The sequence below is a fragment of the Protopterus annectens genome, chromosome 12.part0, assembly GCF_019279795.1.
Source record: "Protopterus annectens isolate FY-2018-M chromosome 12.part0, PAN1.0, whole genome shotgun sequence".
NCBI classification, from domain to species: Eukaryota; Metazoa; Chordata; order Ceratodontiformes; family Protopteridae; genus Protopterus; species Protopterus annectens.
In genome coordinates this window covers 626,764,435-626,783,615 of record NC_056746.1, presented here as the reverse complement: position 1 = coordinate 626,783,615, position 19,181 = coordinate 626,764,435, and the positions used below count along the sequence as shown (strand labels likewise).

At 41.9% G+C, this 19,181-nt stretch overlaps 1 protein-coding gene across 1 annotated transcript in view; it reads left to right on the top strand.

The window, feature by feature from the left end:
* VPS35L (VPS35 endosomal protein sorting factor like) overlaps nucleotides 1-19,181 on the top strand; it is a gene marked incomplete in the record, with an annotated part of 3,288,436 nt that overhangs the window by 930,873 nt on the left and 2,338,382 nt on the right. Inside the window, 1 exon segment of the mRNA XM_044089753.1 lies at nucleotides 5,994-6,071. Coding sequence (XP_043945688.1) covers nucleotides 5,994-6,071 — 78 coding nt within the window.

The following is a 19,181-nucleotide window of genomic DNA, read 5'->3' as shown; positions in this document are numbered from 1 at the left end:
GATACCCGCTACCTTCGAGTCGCAGACCTCTACCGACACCCATGTGGAGTCCGGCATGCCGCAAGATACTCAAGGTATTGGACCGATGGATGTATCTCCCTCTGGTGGGTCCGGAGCCGCTGAGCAGGCACCGGCTTCTGAGGGTGTATTCAGACCTCAACATTTGTATATCAAACCGACGACAGCTGCAAAACCAAAGACAAAAGCAACTTCTAAAACTAAAAAACTGATGCATGAGCCACGTGCACAGGCCTCTATGCCTAAAAAACAGATGATCAAAATGGCTGAAGACCTTATTACCTTGATCAGGGGTACCCATCCCACTCCAAAAAAGAGGCCTAAGCAAGACACTGATTATGACTCTTCAGATCCGGTTTCTATTTCTTCTGATCAGGAATTATCTATACCTCTCTATGAGGATTCTGATGCAGAGGAGTCTATACCATCTGCTTCTCCTCCTCAGGATTATTAATTTGGGGAAACCTTGTATACTTTGAGGGAGCATTTTCACTGGGAGAGTCAAGACTTCTCAGAATCAAAAAAGAGGCTCAGGGATTTCCTTCTTCTCCCTCAGCACAGGCCTTTGACCATTCCCCCTGTTTTAGACATTGTGGATGATGTGTTTTCAGAGTCCAGCTTGACCCCTGAATCCTTACCTCCAGCTCCCAGTAAGCCTGACAGATATTACAGGGTCCCTGACTCACATAAATTTTAATTTAGAAACCCTGCCGCTGATCCTGAAACTATTTCACAGGGTCGAAAGGGTGTTAAGGCCTCAACAGCAAAAAATCCTACTCCCTCTGACAGAGATTCAAGGGCACTGGACAGATGGGGAAAAAAGGTTTATACATCTGCAACCTTGGCAGTCAGAGCCTTAAACTGTCAATTTCATATGCTTAAATATCAACAACATGTTATGGGATTGTTGAAACAGAATATGATGTTGATTTCTGAATGTGCAGAAAATAAAGAATTGCAGGAATTATTGCATGCAGCTGAACAGGTTGGAAAGCATACTTTGCAATGTGGTTTTGACTCCTTAGATGCCTCCCGCAGGGCCGCAGTTACTGGATCTGTGATTAGGAGGCATGGCTGGCTAAAGGAACAAAATTTGCCTGATCATGTTAAAGCTAAATTGCTAGATGCACCTTTACTGCATGATACTCTGTTTGGTATTAAGGCAGAAGAGATTTTTTAAGAAAATGGAAGACAAAGCTAAGTCTATGCAAACTGTTGAAGACTTCTTACAAGTAAAGCCACCAAGATTCAGTAGACACTGGCCTACAAAAAATTGGTCCTTTCCTGTGTCAGACAGAGCTCAAAGGGGCAAATCCAGACGCCCAAAGGGTTCCAGATACCAGGCGCAAGATTCATACAAGTCAAAGCAATGGGGCACATCTACCTCCAAATCAGAAGGAGATAAAGCGCAAACCTACAGAAAACAGTCCCAGTGACTTCCTTCTGCCTACACCAAGCACTTATCTTTTGGCAGCACCCTTAGGGGGAAAAGTAGCACTTTTTGCTTATAATTGGCAGTTAATAACCCAGGACAAGTGGGTACTAAACATAGTATCACAGGGATACAGATTCCATTTCCACACACTGCCAATGGCAAACAGTTGGCCAGATCTGCCCAGAAATCAATGGGCAGAGACACAGAAACAGGTTACGTTCCTCATGGATATGGGGGCCATTCAACCAGTACCAGAACAGGAAAAAGGACAAGGTTTTTAATCAAGACTGTTCTTGGTACCCAGAAAGGACAAGGCCTGGCGGCCAATACTGGATTTATCAATTTTGAACACATACCTGGACATTCCAAAATTCAAAATGCTGACTTTGCAGCAGCTTCTGCCCATGCTGGGCAAGAATGCTTGGCTGGTGACATTAGACCTAAACGAGGCATACCTGCATGTCCCAGTAAGACAATCATGTAGAAGATACCTCAGATTCAAGGCTGGCTTAATGCATTACCAATTCTCTGCACTGCCCTTTGGCTTATCTACTGCACCCAGGGTCTTCGCAAAGTGCCTGGCACCAGTAATTGCATTTTGCAGACAAGAAAGTATACAAATATACCCTTACATGGATGACTGTCTCATTCAAGCAGAGAGCAAGGACATTCTTCTTCAACACCTGGAGTTTGTGAAAAGGCTTCTAACATGCCTAGGGTACACAGTAAACAAAAATAAATCACAACTGGTACCCTCTCAAAAGATAACATTCCTGGGTGCAAGCTTGAATACAACTGCCCAGATTGCTTACCTCATGCCAGACAAGCAAAGGCAACTGACTGCTTACTTCAAACTGATGGCAACTGCAACCCAGTTATCTGCAAGACAAATTCTGCAGGCTTTGGGCTTCATGGCATCCTGCATCCTGCTTATTCCATATGCAAGACTGCATATGAGGAAACTTCAGTGGTACCTAAAAAGTTTATGGAGTCAACATTCTCACAGTCTAGAAACAATGATTCCTCTCATACCCTGCCTACAACAGGAATTTCTATGGTGGGCAAAGGCATGTCACCAAAACATGGGATGGGCCTTCACTCTACCCCCTGCCAGCCAAACCTTAACAACAGACGCATCAGATTATGCCTGGGAGGCCCACATGGCAGGAAAATGCATTCAGGGCATATGGAACCCAAAACAAATGCATTTACATATCAACCAGTAAGAGATGCTAGCTGTTCAAAATGCCCTAACAGCCTTCAAGGACTTACTTCATCCAGGACAACACTGATAAAGACGGTCAACACCACAGTCATGTGGTATATAAACAAGCAAGGGGGACACACACTCCTACCCCCTTTGCAGATTGGCCATGGCACTGTGGGACACAGCTTTGACCTACCAAATACATTTTCAAGCTCAATTCCTGCTAGGAAAGCAAAATACTCTGGCAGACGATTTAAGCAGAAACCTTATGGACCCTCACGAGTGGAAACTAAATCCACAAGTCTTCAGCATGATAACAGAGAAATGGGGGAGCCCAGACATAGATATATTTGCCTCTCCTCAAAATTATCATTTGCAAAGATTCTGCACAAGGACTTATCACAGACAAGCATGGAGAGTGGACGCCCTATCCTTCAGTTGGAAAAACCTATCAGTTTACGCCTTTCCTCATCTGCCTTTTCTTCCCAAGGTCCTCGTAAAAGTCAGACAAGAGAAACCAAAGATGATACTAATTTCCCCGGACTGGCCCCATCAATACTGGTACCCAGTCCTAAGGAACTTGTCTCAATACCCAGCTTGGACCTTACCTCAAATACCTCAACTACTGTCCCAGCAAAACAATCAGATCCTGCACAATCAACTCCAGACACTGAACTGGCGGCATGGCTGATCATGTAGTTATACAAACAGCTCCTCTCAGTAAAGCTGTGATGGATGTCATTTTGGAAGCCAGAAGTCCTAGTACTAGAAAATCTTATGCTGATAAATGGAAGAGGTTCTGTGCTTGGAATCAAGCACAAGGAACTGATACAACAGAACCAAATATTCCTCGGATATTACAATACTTAACTGAGATGCTTGACAAAGGCCTATCTTTCTCATCAGTTAAAATCCATGCCTCTGCCATTTCAGCTCATTACAATACAGAGCCACCAATCTTTTCTCATCCTTTGCTAAAGCAGTATCTTAGAGGAGCCAAAAATTTAAGGCCTCCTAGAAGATCACCATTACCTGCATGGGACCTCAATTATGTATTGGAAAAGCTCACCCTGCCTCCATTTGAACCAGCTGCTACTGCTGATATAAAGTTCTTATCACGGAAAACAGCTCTGCTACTGGCAATTACTTCAGCAAGAAGAGTTTCAGAGCTACAGGCCCTCATGGCTGTAGAGCCTTTTATCATATTTTACCCAGACAGGGTGTCTCTGAGGACAAATCCTACATTTATGCCTAAGGTGTTTTCTAGTGTGGCTCTTAACCAAACAATTCATCTGCCAACCTTTTATCCAAATCCGCAGAACAAGCGGGGGGGAGAATTCTGCATTCCTTGGACGTACACAGACAGCTAAGATTCTACTTGAGCAGGACTAAAGCTCTAAGAAAAACTGAGCAATTACTAGTGACATATGCTGCAGGATCAGAAGGCAACGCTATTTCAACGCAGACAGTTTCAAAGTGGATAAGCCACTACATCCGTTTCTGCTACTTACACCATGGTAAACCTGTGCCCAAGGGCATTAGGTCTCATTCCACCAGAGCTGCAGCTACTTCAGCAGCCTTTCTCAGAGGAGTACCAACCAAAGACATTCTAGAGGCTGCTACTTGGAGTTCTGTTCACACCTTTACAAAGCATTATCATTTGCCTCTCTACTCTAAGTCCAGGGCAGGCTTTGCCACTGCAGTTCTGCAGGGCCTTATAGCTGCACCTAATGCTGTTTAGTTCCAGCCTCCCAACCATAGCTTTGGGATTCTACCCAAATGTAATGACTGCAACAGTGAAACACGAAGAACATAGTACAGTTGTGTACACTTACTATAAATGTGGATGTTCAAGTGTATTCACTGTTGCAGTCCAGGTTACCCTCCCACCATCCCCTTTCATTCTGGAGTTTATCTTTCCTTCTCTATTTTCTACAACTTATGTGATGTATTTGCTTGTAGATGAAGGTAAAGTTTATATTGATGCATGTATGTATGTATGTATATATATATATATATATATATATATATATATATATATATATATATATATATATTTTTTGCTACCTTTTTGGGGGCACCTGACATCTGGGGCAAGAAAAACTAAAGAAAATGACGTTGGCTGCATGTTTTATACCCCTGACGACCTGATGTCATGGAAGAGGAGATAGCAACCGATGCAGGACCCAAGACTTTGAAATTCAGGCTGACTGAGGGCAACCTGACAGCAGATTACCCAAATGTAATGACTGCAACAGTGAATACACTCAAACATCTGCAGTTATGGTAAGTGTACACAACTGTACTTTTCTGACTGGTGTACTGAGGTTATTTGAATTTGGATTTGATGTCACTTCATTATTCTGAAGTTGTCTGTTTTACAGATGAAAGCACTCAATATTAAACATTTTTTTGGCTTGTTTTGCATATACTCCTTATGGTGTATTTTCCTAGTTTATTTATTTTTTCAACAGAAAGCTGCAATTTATCTTTTGGTGATTTTTTTTTTTTAAAGTCCTGACAAGTTTGCTTGCACATGTGTACTATACTCATCATATTGATCATTGCTGCCGTAGCCTAAGCTATATGGGTAGACTACCATAGCTTCAAAGAATGGGAATTTCCTTATTTTATACAAAGCGTTAATCTCTGGCTGTTCTTTTTGGAAATACCCTTTTGTCATCCTAAAAACATGTATTTGGTACTTTAGTAAAGCACCTTACAAACTACTCTTGTAGTTGTCAGTCAGCTTTACAAACAAATGTATTCATGATTATCAAAGAGCACATTTAAGGAAAAAATGAAAGTAATTTTAGATGAGATTGTTCATTAGCCATTAATGATAGAGATAAACTTAGTATATTGATCTGATTTGCTTAGCTTCTGTGAATTCCGGTGCATTTTGTGGGTGCCTTGTAAACCTGCCCCCCCCCCAAAAAAAAATACTTATTTTGAGTAACCTGTAATTCTGCAAAGCACTTAATTTGTAATAAAAATATATTTACTAAAGTTGCATGTGTGCTTCTTTGGAATATTTGAAGAAAATTTTCTATGATCAGGTAAGTAAAATGGGCTAGTTCCTCATCTATAGCAGTAGTGTAAGGTTTGCAATATTAAAATATTGTTTCTTAGTGATTGCTAATGTGAAACCACTTTGCCAATAACCTGTGTGTATTTTTATGGGAGCATACGATCCTACAGACTTTGGTAGTGTTTTTATGACAATAAATGTTTAGATGTAAAAGTTAACTTGATATTCTGTGCTTTCATTTTATTTTGCAACACACATTTGTGGATAGCTATACATTCATACCATTATATTTTCATGTTTAGGTTGGAATGGATGTAGCCCCTCAACTGAAAGAGAATCTGAACAAAAATTTCTTTGATTTCCTCTTAACATTTAAACAGGTATGTGAAATTGATAGTGATAAACTGTAGGCAAGTGCTCTTCAGTGAGTTAGATTTTCAGTAGCAATGAAGTCTGTGTTTTCTGGAAGATATCAACTGTCCCTCATTTTGGAGGACTTCCCAAGCCTTGCCTCGTATCTTTTGTCTTCTCCCAAATAATTATTATTATTTTTTTTTGGTAAATCACTGAGGATTTCAGTCAGTTAGTATTGCCAGACATTAGAGTTTCATACTACAAATTTTTATGAAAATGTAAGTTGATGTAAAACCTGTTATATTAACTTTTTATGTGAATCAGAGTAATTCAAAATTGTCCCTGGTTTTGGGACTTTGCCTTTCCATTATATTTGGCTTTGTCCAGCATAGAAGCTGAGATGTATACTTGAACAGACTGACTTAATGTTCAGTCTATACGTGAAATAAGATGCCCAAACTGAGGTATCTAAAATCAAGATGAAGAAACATGTAAAGTAACTTGTGTTAATTAGATGTACGGTCACTAATACTCATTTCAATGCATTTCAGCTTTGATCCCCTACTGTAAGGTTTTGATACTTGAATAAACTGACTGTTTTGTCTCTCTGAAGGATTTATAATTCATTCATTCTTGGCTTTCAGATTTTATGCAGTACCACTTAAGCTGGATGGGCAGGGTTAGGGTTAGCACGCATTGCTAAAGTGGCTAGAGGAGTTTCACCAGCCCCCTGCTCCACCATAGTGTTGTTTGTGTGTGTTTCTAAATGTTCGTGTGTCTGAAGTCTGTTTTGTGTAGTGGCAGTGTTACGGGAGGGTTTTAATGAAAGTAAGGTATAGGGTTAGAGTTGGGAGAAGGGGCAGCATTTGTGATATGGTTAAGAGTTTTAGATTTACATTTTACGTTTTATTTTGTATGAACATGCTTTCCCAAGAGAACATTACAAACAATTGTGTTGTGGGCATAAGGTTCCATGAAAAGATTATACTTTGGAGATTAGTTTTTGTTTACAAGAGTCACAGTTTAATGACTGTGATCACTGAGCTAAATTTAACAAAACAGCCTATAGAAATAGGAATTTATAGGCCTTTTTAAAGTGTAAATGAGTTGTTTGTAACTCGGCTTTTTCATCTTCAGTTTCTCCTTTATTTAGCTAGATTTATGTAGGTAGTGCTGAAGTTTATTCAAAGAAAAAAACTTCTGAAGAAAAGCAGCAGCATACTGAGGCATCCATTAGGTAAATGCATGATCTGGGTCCCAGTTGATTGACAATTACCTTAATATTTGCAAACTTCTTCTGAGGCTGTGCATCCTGAGAAGAGGCTGTGTTAATTAAGGAGGAGAAGAAGCATAGCTGCTTACATGGGATATTTTGGAAGGCTTTCCCCTCCACTTCAGTTAGGGATGCTAATTTAACTTTTATTAAATTTCAGTATAGCGGTTTGTTGATCATCTTGGATTCAGATTAATGTATTGCATTTCATCAACTCATAAAATTAAAAGGCTAACATCTGTGAAATCAGCATGAAGTACTTCACAGGAACAAATGCCAATGGCTGTGATGCCCAGAGTATCTGCAATGAATGAGATTGCTTTTTCAGTGAATACTGTTACAGTTTATTGAACCTTTCCAGTCTGAAGCGTGCTGTCATTTTGCTATTTCTTCACCAACTTACTTCCTCAGCAAAGGGTTATGGAACAGAAAGAATCATAGGGATCTGCTGTATAAATTGCCATTGTTGCTAAAATGATGCCTAATGCTGGGAGCCTACAAGTTGATAGGAAGTTGTCTCCCACACCAGATATTAGTCACCAGACATCTAGCACAGGACCTGTAATTGACATCTTTGGCTACGGGAGAATACTAGTGTTTTTGCTGCTTTTGCCATGGGTGATTTTCTAGCTGTCATGGAGGGATGTGGCATCTGAACAGTAGACATCATTAGCTGCCCATTTTCTAACTGACTTTAACGTAGAGAAACTGGATGCTCAAAGTTAAGGCATCTGCTGAAAATATTGATCCATTTGATGTCTGCTGCTGTTTCTGTGGTTACAGATTATTACTCAAAAGTTGCATAAATGTTTGCTTCATTTTAAAAGGCTTCTTAAGCTGTGGAAGCATATTCTAGGTCTTCAGCATCAAGGGTAGGTAGTTCTGTAAAAAAATAAAAAGCTTCCTTTTTCTCTCTCTTATCCTGTTAGCTGTAAGGAAGATGAAGAGTCCCATAGGTCTCCGAAGATGAGGAGTCTCTGTCTGTCTTTGTCTCTAAAGTTTATTTCCCAGACAATGCCACTTTTGGAAAGATGCAAGTAGGATAGTGGAGAATTATCCTCCCCAAGAAAAGCTGTACTTTTGTTGCTGAAGCGTAACATGTTCTAATCCACAGGCATTTCTTCCAATTATTTCTTCTTTTGAGGATTTGCAAATGTTCTTTGTCTTAGGATCTTGACTGTCAGTTACAAGCTCCAAAGGAAAAACAAAATCAAAAACTTGTAAGGGGCACAGGGCCATTACAGAATATGTACAGGAAAACTTTAAAACCCTGTACCCTTCTGTGATTTTGTTATTCTGTTTGTTGCTTTTCTTAACCTAAAAATTCCAGTTGGATGGAGCCCATCTGGCGGTGTTGTAGTGTACTGGATGGGTTCCTGTTACATGAGCAAATGCTAGAAATAGTAAACGCTCATTTGTCAAACCCAAATGCATGAAACCACAGAATATCTATGGAATGGCTCATCGAATTTTTTCCCAGGGAAAATATTCACTGGTCCGTTCTCCGGACTTAGCTGTTTTCTTCACGGTGCTGCGATCTTGGAGTTGGTATATTTAAGGTGGGGGGTGCACCCTCCACTTTATGTTGTCTGTACATTTTTTTTTTGATCAGCAAATTTTTTTTCCCTGAGAAAAAATTTGCTGATCCGTTCCTTCGAAATTTTGTGGTTTTGTGCATTTGGGTTCGATAATGGATCAGTCGCTATTTCTAGCAATCGATCATATAATATGAGCCCATACTGGCTCACCGTCCGTTTCACGCAGGAGTGGGCATGGTCGGAGTGATTGACAAGCATAATGTCTGTGGTGTCGGATGCTAATGATGAATGATTGGCATGCCATGCAGATTTGCCAATGACGTCAGGCATACATTTGATTGTTGATTAGTTTCTGTGTAAAGTAACTTCTGTTACCCCACCCCCACAAGAGGGGTGCAGGGGTATGTGCCTCACTGCAAAAGCAAAGGGAAAACACTAATGTTTGCACATCACCGGTACTCACTTCTTACACCACTGTTTACCTTTGAAATACGTAAGGCCGTTCTTGTAGTACTTTAAAACTCTGATTGTACTGAAATGCAACTTTACTATGAACTGGCAAATATGCCTTTTTAATGTCTTAGAAAAATGCATAGAAATTGCATTTAAATACCCACAAGGTACCCAAATCTGTATGCATGTGCTTCCTTATCACAATGAATATTCATCCATTTTAACTGAAGGCCTAGGAAGAAAGCTTCACTAACAACTTAAAATATTAACAGACATGCTCATAAATTTGTGCATGTGCTTCCTTATCACAATGAATGATCATCCATTTTAACTGAAGGCCTAGGAAGAAAGCGTCACTAACAACTTAAAATATTAACAGGCATGCTCATATATTTGTACAGTTAAATTTTCTTGCTAGCAGAGGAAAGGGGTTAGCCTGGCTGGTCTGCTGTTTAATTGGTCTTAAGATTCTACTTCTCTTAGATCCCTACATTTATTCTCATTCTTTGTCCACTCATTCTTTATACTTGAGTGACTTTGTGGATTCCTTCTGTAGCACCCACTGTAGTTGTTTTTTCCATGGATCTATCGCTGTTTTTGTGAAGAAATACTTTTGGAGATTCTGGGCACTTAGTGCTTACAGTTTTCTGCTTCTGTCCTCACCCCCCCTCCTTTTCTTTTCTAGTTGTCCTTTTTACATCTGTCTGATGTAATCTTTTATTTCTTTTGAAATGTGTTTTGTTTATCAAGTCATCAGATTTTAATTTATAACATGGTATTACAGTTAGTAAAACAGACTGTAATAATGGATACTCTCCCCGGCAGTCTGTCAAAGCTCAGAACTGCTGCTACTACCTGTGTGTGAAGGTGAAGAACCAATTACCTGGCAGGACCAAGACAGCCCTCTACACTCACAGACAGAATCTATTGGGATTTTGCTTCTCTTAAACTGAGTGACATCAGCTGCAGAGCTCAGATCAGAAACTCCTGTTTGGTGTTATTTCTTCCCTTTGCCTTTTTTATCAGTCCTTGAATAGTGAATTCTGCTACTTTGACTGCTTTTTCCTGATTAGAAATGTTGTATATGCTTCTGTTTTTACTAGCTCTAATTAGACATTTTGTATACGCTTCTGTTTTTACTTTGACTAGCACAATAAGGCTTGTTAATTAAAAGCTTCATTTGGAAGTTTTGACAGGAAAATATGCTAATACTGCATTTTTTCTTTGGCGTTATGATTATTTGATGTGATTGAGTAGGATTACAGCATTTTAAATGATTTTTCAGTTTAAATTATAACGTTGCCTCTGTTTTGTGTGTTAAAACATTTCTGATCGGAATTTTTCATCATGTTACGATTTATTTCTTGTCTAATACTGTTTTAGGCTGTATCCATTCATTTGGACTGAAGCTAGCCTTTTTTTTCAGAAATATTTTGTACATGTATTTTGCGCTTTGAACTGTGTTACTGAAAATACTGTATTTTTCTCAGTGCAGTGTTCAGAATAGTATCCGTAAAGAAGTAGTCTTTAGATTTCTGTTTAGAAGGAGAATAGTGAGATTTGTCAATCTTCTCACTGGGCTGACCATGCAGCCAGTATTTGGTATTGAGCTGGCTAGATGTTCATCATGTTACCCTGCTGCAGTCATCACACTTTGGTTATCCTGTCGTCAGGCGGTCCCGCAGTCGGCCGGATTTCTAAAGTCTTGGTTCGACGTCGATTGCTGTCGCCTCCTCCCTGATGTCAGAGCGCCAGGGGTACATATACTGCAACCAACGCCATTTTCTTCAGTCCTTCTTGCTGCGCGGTGCCCGAAGCAGAAGCAGTTCGCAAGTGCCGGTCGGCCGACTCCTGAGATTGTCGAATTCAAATTTCAGACCGAAGTCTTCTATAAAGTTAAGTACCCCATTGGGGAAACTTTTCTTGCCTCTGTCCGATGTTAGAAAAAGTTAACAGTTGTATTTCTTGTGGGAAGCAAATACCTCATAAGGATTTTCTTTCTTATTGCATACCTTGCCTAGGCCCTGATCATAACGTCACTTCTTGTCGTTTTTGTGCTAGGTTTAATAAGCGTACTATTAAAAGACGATTTGATTTTGCACGACACTTTTTTGGTAGAAAATTTAACTATAACATGCCGTCGGAGCTACCGGCGTGCACAAAAAGCACAGGGACAAGGACCGTCAGCCAAGGCCTACACCCGCTTCCGAGGCCTCGGATGATCCGGTTCTCCGGTTATCAGTGAGGCTCCGACTCAGCCCCTGACTACCGCAGTTCTGGAACCCGAGACCGCTACGGATATTTTGACGGAATGTACTAGGCCAAGGCAGCCTTTTACTTCAGGCCCTTCTGACGATTTACCTTCTAAGGACGTCAGTGCTTCTGAAACGCCATCGGTTTCTGAGGGCGTTTTCAGACCGACGACTCTCACAGTCAAAATGTTTTCTAAGTCTAAGACTCCTTTTAAAGCTAAAAAGACTACACTTCAGTCTCCTGTTCAAGGCCCTATGCCTAAGAAACAGATGCTCAAAATGGCTGAAGATTTGATTTCTCTTATCAGGGGTTCACAGCCTCCTCCTGACAAGGCCTAGACAAGAGGAAGATTCTGCTTCTTCTGTACAACTGTCTATTTCTTCGGATTCCTCTGAAGACCAAGACTGTTCCTACTCTCCTTATGAAGATTCTGATGCTGAGGACACTATTCCCTCAGCTTCCCCTCCTGAAGACTACTCTTTTGGGGAAACTTTACACACTATGAGGGAACATTTTCACTGGGAAGGTCAGGATTACTCTGATTCCAAGAAAAGGCTCAGAGAGTTTCTTTTGCTCCCCCAACACAGACCTGTAGCCATCCCACCTGTTTTGGACATTGTTGGTGATGTCTATTTAGAATCCAGTTTCAACCCAGACTCTCTCCCTCCTGCTCCGGCTAAGCCTGACAGATACTACAGAGTACCTGATTCCCACAAATTTCTTTACAAAAGCCCAGTAGCTGACCCATAGACTATCTCCCAGGGTCCCAAGGGGGCTAAGGCTTCCATGGCTAAAAACCCAGTGCCTTCTGATAAGGACTCAAGAGCACTAGACAGGTGGGGGAAAAAGGTTTACACCTCAGCCACATTAGCTATGAGAGCACTAAATTGTCAATTTCATATGCTCAAGTATCAGCAGTTTCTAATCTCAGTTAAAACAAAAGATAACCTTCCTCCCTCAACAATCTGAATTGACAGAAGTACAGGATTTGTTGCACGCCACCGAGCAGGTGGGCAAACATACCTTACAATGTGGGTTTGATTCTTTGGAGGCCTCCTGCAGAGCAGCTGTCACGGGATCATTTATACGTAGGCATGCCTGGGAAAAGGAACAAAGGCTACCTGATCATGTTAAAGCAAAACTACTGGATGCACCCTTACAGCAGGATGTTCTTTTTGGAGTTAAAGCAGAAGAAGTTTTAAAGAAAATGGAAGATAAGGCAAAATCAATGCAGACAGTCAAAGATTTCCTACAAGTACAACCCTCTCACTTCAGCAGAAACTGGCCAACAAAAAATTGGTCCTTTCTAGCCACTGACAGACCTCAGGAGGGGTAAATACAGGCGCCCAAGGGGCAGAGGACAACCACAAGCCCAGTATAAACCTCACTAATGGGACACTCCAAACCAGAAAGGATGAGAAGACAGGTCTCAACCCACCAGAAGGCAAACCCAATGACTTGCACCTCAACTGGCCAAACAAAGCTCTTTTGTCAGCCCCCTTGGGGGGAAAACTAACAGTTTTTGCAGACAACTGGCACATGATCACAAAGGAGGACAAATGGGTCCTAGATATAATTTTACGAGGATACAGATTCCACTTTCACACCTTGCCAATGAAAAGAGGAATGCCAAACCTGCCACTAAATCAAAGGGCAGAGGCTCAAAAACAAATTACAGCTCTCATGGCCATGAGAGCCATTCAACGGGTACAGACTCAAGAGCAAGGCCAAGGATTTTACTCAGGGCTCTTTCTAGTACCCAGAAAGGACAATGCTTGGAGACCAATTCTGGACCTTTCAATTCTAAACACTTACAAGTCCCAAAATTCAAGATGCTAACTCTACAGCAGCTACTTCCCATGTTGGGCAAGGAAGCATGGCTGGTAACGTTGGACCTCAAGGAGGCATACCTGCATGTCCCTATCAGACAGAGTTACAGAAGATACCTCCATTTCATTGCAGGTTCAACCCACTACCAATTCTCTGCACTGCCCTTTGGCTTATCTACTGCGCCCAGAGTATTCACAAGATGCCTGGCACCAGTAATTGCATACAGCAGACAAAGAGGAATTCAAATATATCCATACCTGGACAACTGCCTCATCCAAGCAGAAAGAAAAGACATTCTCTTACATCATCTGGCTTTTGTGAAGCATCTACTAAATTGTTTGGGGTACACAGTAAACAAAAAGAAGTCAAAACTAGTACCCTCACAAAAAATGACATTTGTGGGTGCCAGCTTGGACACAATGGCCCAGAAGGCTTATCTTACACTAGACAAGCAACTACAACTGACTCAATATTTCAAGACAATGGCAACAAAGACCCAATTAACTGCAAGAAAAAGTCTGCAGGCTTTGGGCTTCATGGCATCTTGCATTCTGATAATACCATTTGCAAAACTGCATATGAGGAAATTACAGTGGTACCTAAAAAGTGTATGGTCTCAACACAGCCACAGCTTGGACACAGTGATATCTCTCATTCCCTGCCTTCAACAGGAATTTCTATGGTGGGCACAGGCATGTCACCTCAACAAGGGTCAGCCTTTCACCTTGTCCCCAACCAGGCAAATTATCACAACAGATGCTTCAGACTATGCCTGGGGGGCACACATGGCAGGGCAATGCATTCAAGGCCTATGGACTGCAGAACAAAGAAAGCTGCACATAAATCAAAAAGAGATGCTAGCTGTACAGAAAGCTCTGACAGCCTTCAAGGATCTACTACATCCAGGACAACTGGCAATAAAGACGGACAACACCACAGTAATGTGGTACATAAACAAACAAGGGGGCACACATTCCTACCCTCTGTGCAGGCAAGCAATGATCTTATGGAACACAGCTCTGGCCTACCAAGTCCAGTTACAAGCTCAATTCCTGCCAGGACAGAAAAACACATTGACAGACGACCTAAGCAGAAACATCAAGGATCCCCACGAGTGGAAACTAGACCCACAAATATTTACAATGATAACTCAAAAATGGGGCCTACCAAATATAGACCTGTTTGCCAGTCCTCAAAACTACCAACTGACAAAATTTTGTACAAGGACATTCCACCATCAAGTTTTGAAAGTGGACGCTCTCTCCTTCAGTTGGAAAAACCTGACAGCATATGCCTTTCCTCCATTGCCTCTTCTCACAAAGGTTCTTTGAAGGTCAAAAAGGCGAAACCTCAACTGATTCTCATAGCCCCAGACTGGCCACGCCAGCACTGTTACCTGGTATTGAAGAATATGGCTCACAGCCCACCATGGATATTGCCTCAAATACCTCATTTGCTCATGCAGCAAAACAAACAGATTCTAAACAGCCAGCTAAAAACCTTAAACCTGTCTGCATGGCAAATCTTCTAAACATCCAACCAGCCTCTCTTTCACAAGCAGTTCTGGATGTTATTCTGGAAGCCAGGAGGCCAAGCACCAGGAAGGCTTACTCGGACAAATGGAAAAGGTTTTCTGCCTGGAACCAAGCTAAAGGACAAGATGCAACTTAGCCTCATATGCCTCACATTCTGCAGTACTTAGCAGAGATGTTGCACAAAGGACTTTCCTTCTCCTCAATTAAAATCCATGCTTCAGCTATTTCAGCTCACTACGACACAAATCCACCTTTATTTTCACATCCTCTTCTAAAGCAGTTCCTCAGAGGGGCAAAAAACATTAGACCACCTTCCCAATCCACAGAACAAAGGTGAGAGACTCTTGCATTCCTTGGACATTCACAGACAGCTTTGTTACTACTTGGACAAAACTAAGGCTTTCAGAAAAACTGACCAGCTCTTTGTATCCCATGCTACAGCTTCTCAAGGGAGGGCTGTATCCAAACAAACCATTTCTAAATGGATAGGCCATTGCATACGGTTCTGTTATACCCACCATGGGAAACCAGTTCCTCCTACCATTAGATCCCACTCTACCAGGACAACAGCTACCTCTACAGCCTTTCTCAGAGGGGTTCCTACCAAGGAAGTTTTAGAAGCTGCAACTTGAAGTTCAGTACACACCTTCACCAAACACTATCACTTACCTCTTTATTCTAAGTCCAGGGCGGGCTTCGCCACTGCAGTTCTGCAGGGCCTCATTGCCTCCACTAACCCTCTATGATTCCTCCACCCTGCTTTAGCTTTGGGACTCAACCCAAGTGTGATGACTGCAGCAGGGTAACACGATGAACATAGTACAGTTTTGTACGTACCATAAATGTAGATGTTCGAGTGTTCACCCTGCTGCAGTCCAGGTTACCCTCCCTCCAACCCCTCTGATCTTCTGGCTAAATCTCTGCTATGCCTTACTGATGTATTTGCTTATAGCTGAAGGGATTTTGTGTTTGTACAGTGTTCACACCATTTGGTACTAATTTTGATCACCTTTTTGGGGGCACCTGACATCTGGGGCAAGAAAAACTGAAGAAAATGGCGGTTGCAGTATATGTACCCCTGGTGCTCTGACGTCAGGGAGGAGGCGACAGCAACCAATGTTGGACCAAGACTTTGGAAATCCGGCTGACTGCAGGACCGCCTGATGACAGGATAACCCAAGTGTGATGACTGCAGCAGGGTGAACACTTGAACATCTACATTTATGGTAGGTACAAAACTGTACTTCTCTTGTCCTCTGATTTGATGGACTTAACCCCCCCCCACCATCTTCTTCTCTATCTGCACCTAAATAAACAACAGTAAATCAAAAAATGTGTCAGTCTTTGGCTTGTGATTCTGCTGTTCACTTAGCTTCGGGCAGTCTGTTGGAGCACTCACATTTTGTTATCTCCAGGTTCCCCAGTATGGTCGCAGTACCACAACTGTGTATGACATGATGGTCAGACACATTCTCAAGGGCTATACCATTGCCTGCTGCAGGTATGGGGGAAGCAAACTCTTTAGGTGCAAGGTAAGTTAGGGGTGCTGAATCTGTTGACAGTATTGATACTTTTTCCTGCTGGGGACTCTCCCACTTGTATAGTGCATGCCAGAAAGAGGAAAAAGACCCTCCACATGGTGGAGCAACAGACTCTGACTGGTTTCTCTCCTGAGATGGCTGTGGATAGGTCCATGGTGCAGGCAGTTGCATATGGAGTGTATACCCGGGCTATAATAACCAGTGCTTCCATCCCCATTCAGTCTGCTAAGGATCCTTTTTTTGAAGGGGATCCTGTGTCTGAATACTCTGACCTGTCTGTGCCTGATCAGTTGGTTCCCCTGACGAACAGATACAGAGGCCTAAACATGTTTTCTTTTCCCTCCTTTGATCCGAACTTTGGGAACGATCTTCTAGAAAGCTTGTAGTTTTCCCCTGCTCATTGAGACTTTGCCTAAGAATGGGATTAAGAAATTTTGGGTATGCTCAGTCTTGCATGGCCTCCAAGCACATTTGCCTGTGGACCTTGCTTTGGCTTCCCCAGAGATCTTTGCTAATAAGAATACAATGTCTTCTTTATGCTTAGTCCCCCAGAGTAACTAGGCAAGTGGCTAGAATCTTAAAAAGTAGCAGGCGCAGTCCAACATGGTAGCTTTTAAAGTGTTAAACTACCAGTGCTTTATGTGGAAGTTTGTTTTGAGATAAATGTACAGTTAAGATGAGTTTGCTGCATCATTGTCTACAGAGCAAAAGTTCTATGTTAAAATATTGTTTCTCATGTTTTTCTTATGTTTCTCAGGTGTAAACATGCTCAAGAAAGTGCCTTGGAGGGGGCTGATGTTATTTGCTCCTTTTGAGTCGGTGTGTTTGGTACAGCAGCTAATCAGATCCTTAAACACTGGGATGACAAAGAAAATTGATGCATGGAGTTTCTAAAATGTTTCATTTTCCCAAGTTCTCCTTTAAGCAAGATCATTTTCAGCAGCCTAACAAGCAGAAGTCCCAGTCAAACAATATCCAAGGCAATTAAAGGAAATGGCAAAACGACAGCTCCACCAAGCCTAACAAGAAGGGCTCTTATTCACAAAAGGGTACCTCCCTCTTTCAACTTATGACTATGCCGAGGCACAGCACCCTTCTTTATGAACTCCTCAGTCGGGTACCTTGTCTCTCATGCTAGCTCTCTACAAGGTGGCCTGGCCATCAGTTGTTTCTGACAGATCGGTGCTAAATATTCTTGGCAGGGGTTTCATATGGAAGTGGAAAGGCCTTCCACCTCTGTACAGGGCAGTTCACCCCCTCATCTTTCAGATCAGACTTGGTTGTTACCTCCTGTTCTTCAGAATAATGCTGCATTCAAGGATCATAGAAACAGTCCGTCTTTGGAAAGAACAAAAGGTTTCTTCTCATGTATTTTCTTGGTTCCCCAAAAAACAGCAGTCGTATGGACCATGGTGGGACCTTTTTTTATGTATTTGGCATGGTCCCTAAGTTCAAGATGTTCACTGTGCAGATAGTGCTTCCTCTTGTTTGTGGACCACTGCTTCATTGTGACCCTGGTCTTGAGAGATGCCTTTCTTCATATCCCCAGGGCTCGTCACTTCATGGGATATCTGAGATTTGTTGCGTCTGGTCTGCACTATCAGTTTTCTGTATTGTTCTTTGGGCAACCCACTTGAAGTGTTTTTCAAGTGCCTTGCTCTGGTAGTGGCTCACTGATGGACTCTGGGCATTCACTTTTTTCTGTACTTGGATGACTTGCTGATCATTGCAGAGTCTCCATCCAGGTATGTGGAATTGCTGAGGTAGATCTCAACCTTAGTATCCTTTCTAGCATTCAAGCTGAAACTTCTACAGTCATGTTGGACACCCATGCAAAGATCTATCTTTCTAGGGAAGGTCACCCCAGCGAGAGAATTCTTAGAAATTTTTGGACTGTTGGCTTCCATGATTCTCATCTTATCACTGGTTTGTCTTCACTTGAGAAAAATTCAGTGGTATATCTGAAAAAATATCTGAAAAAACACTTTCTTCACCTGGAATCCCAACTGCAGGATGAGAAGTACAGTGGTGTAGACAGTACCAGTCTAGGGCTTGCTTTCTCCACCTTGATGCCAATGTGATCTGTCCGGACAAATTTGTCTGACTGCCTGGGGAGCTGTGACAATAGGGATGCAAGTGTTACCCATTTGGGGACCTGAGGATGCACAGAAGCACTTCAGTATATAGGAGATGTTGGCAGTGTTTCACACCTTGAAAGTCCTGCACCACCTTTGGACTCTGGGTTCTCTTCTGGTGGTTATGGGTAAAACCACATTAATGTGATACCTCAGCAAATTAGGTAATACTAAGTCTTACTGTTTGTGCTGATTGGCAAGGATAGCCTGGAGTGGTCTTCGCAGTATTGTGTCTGTCTCCAGACATCCTATCCGAGTAAAACATTGCAGCAGGCAGACTGAGAGATCTGACTGAGTGGAAGCTCAAGGCACTGGTGTCTTAGGATCTAGTCCAGATGTGGGGAATGCCTCTTAATAGATTTGTTCACATCCTTTCAAAATAGACAGCTGGAAAAATTATGTGCCTGACATCATTGCAGCCATGCTCAGTGGACAGATTAATTTTCGTTCCCTGGGATGAGAATGTTCCAGTATGCGTTTCCACCCTTTCCACTGACTCACAAGGTAAATTCAAAGAGAAATGCCAGAGATCACTTGGTTCTTCTTGTTTATGGAATTGGCCAAGGGTAATTACCACA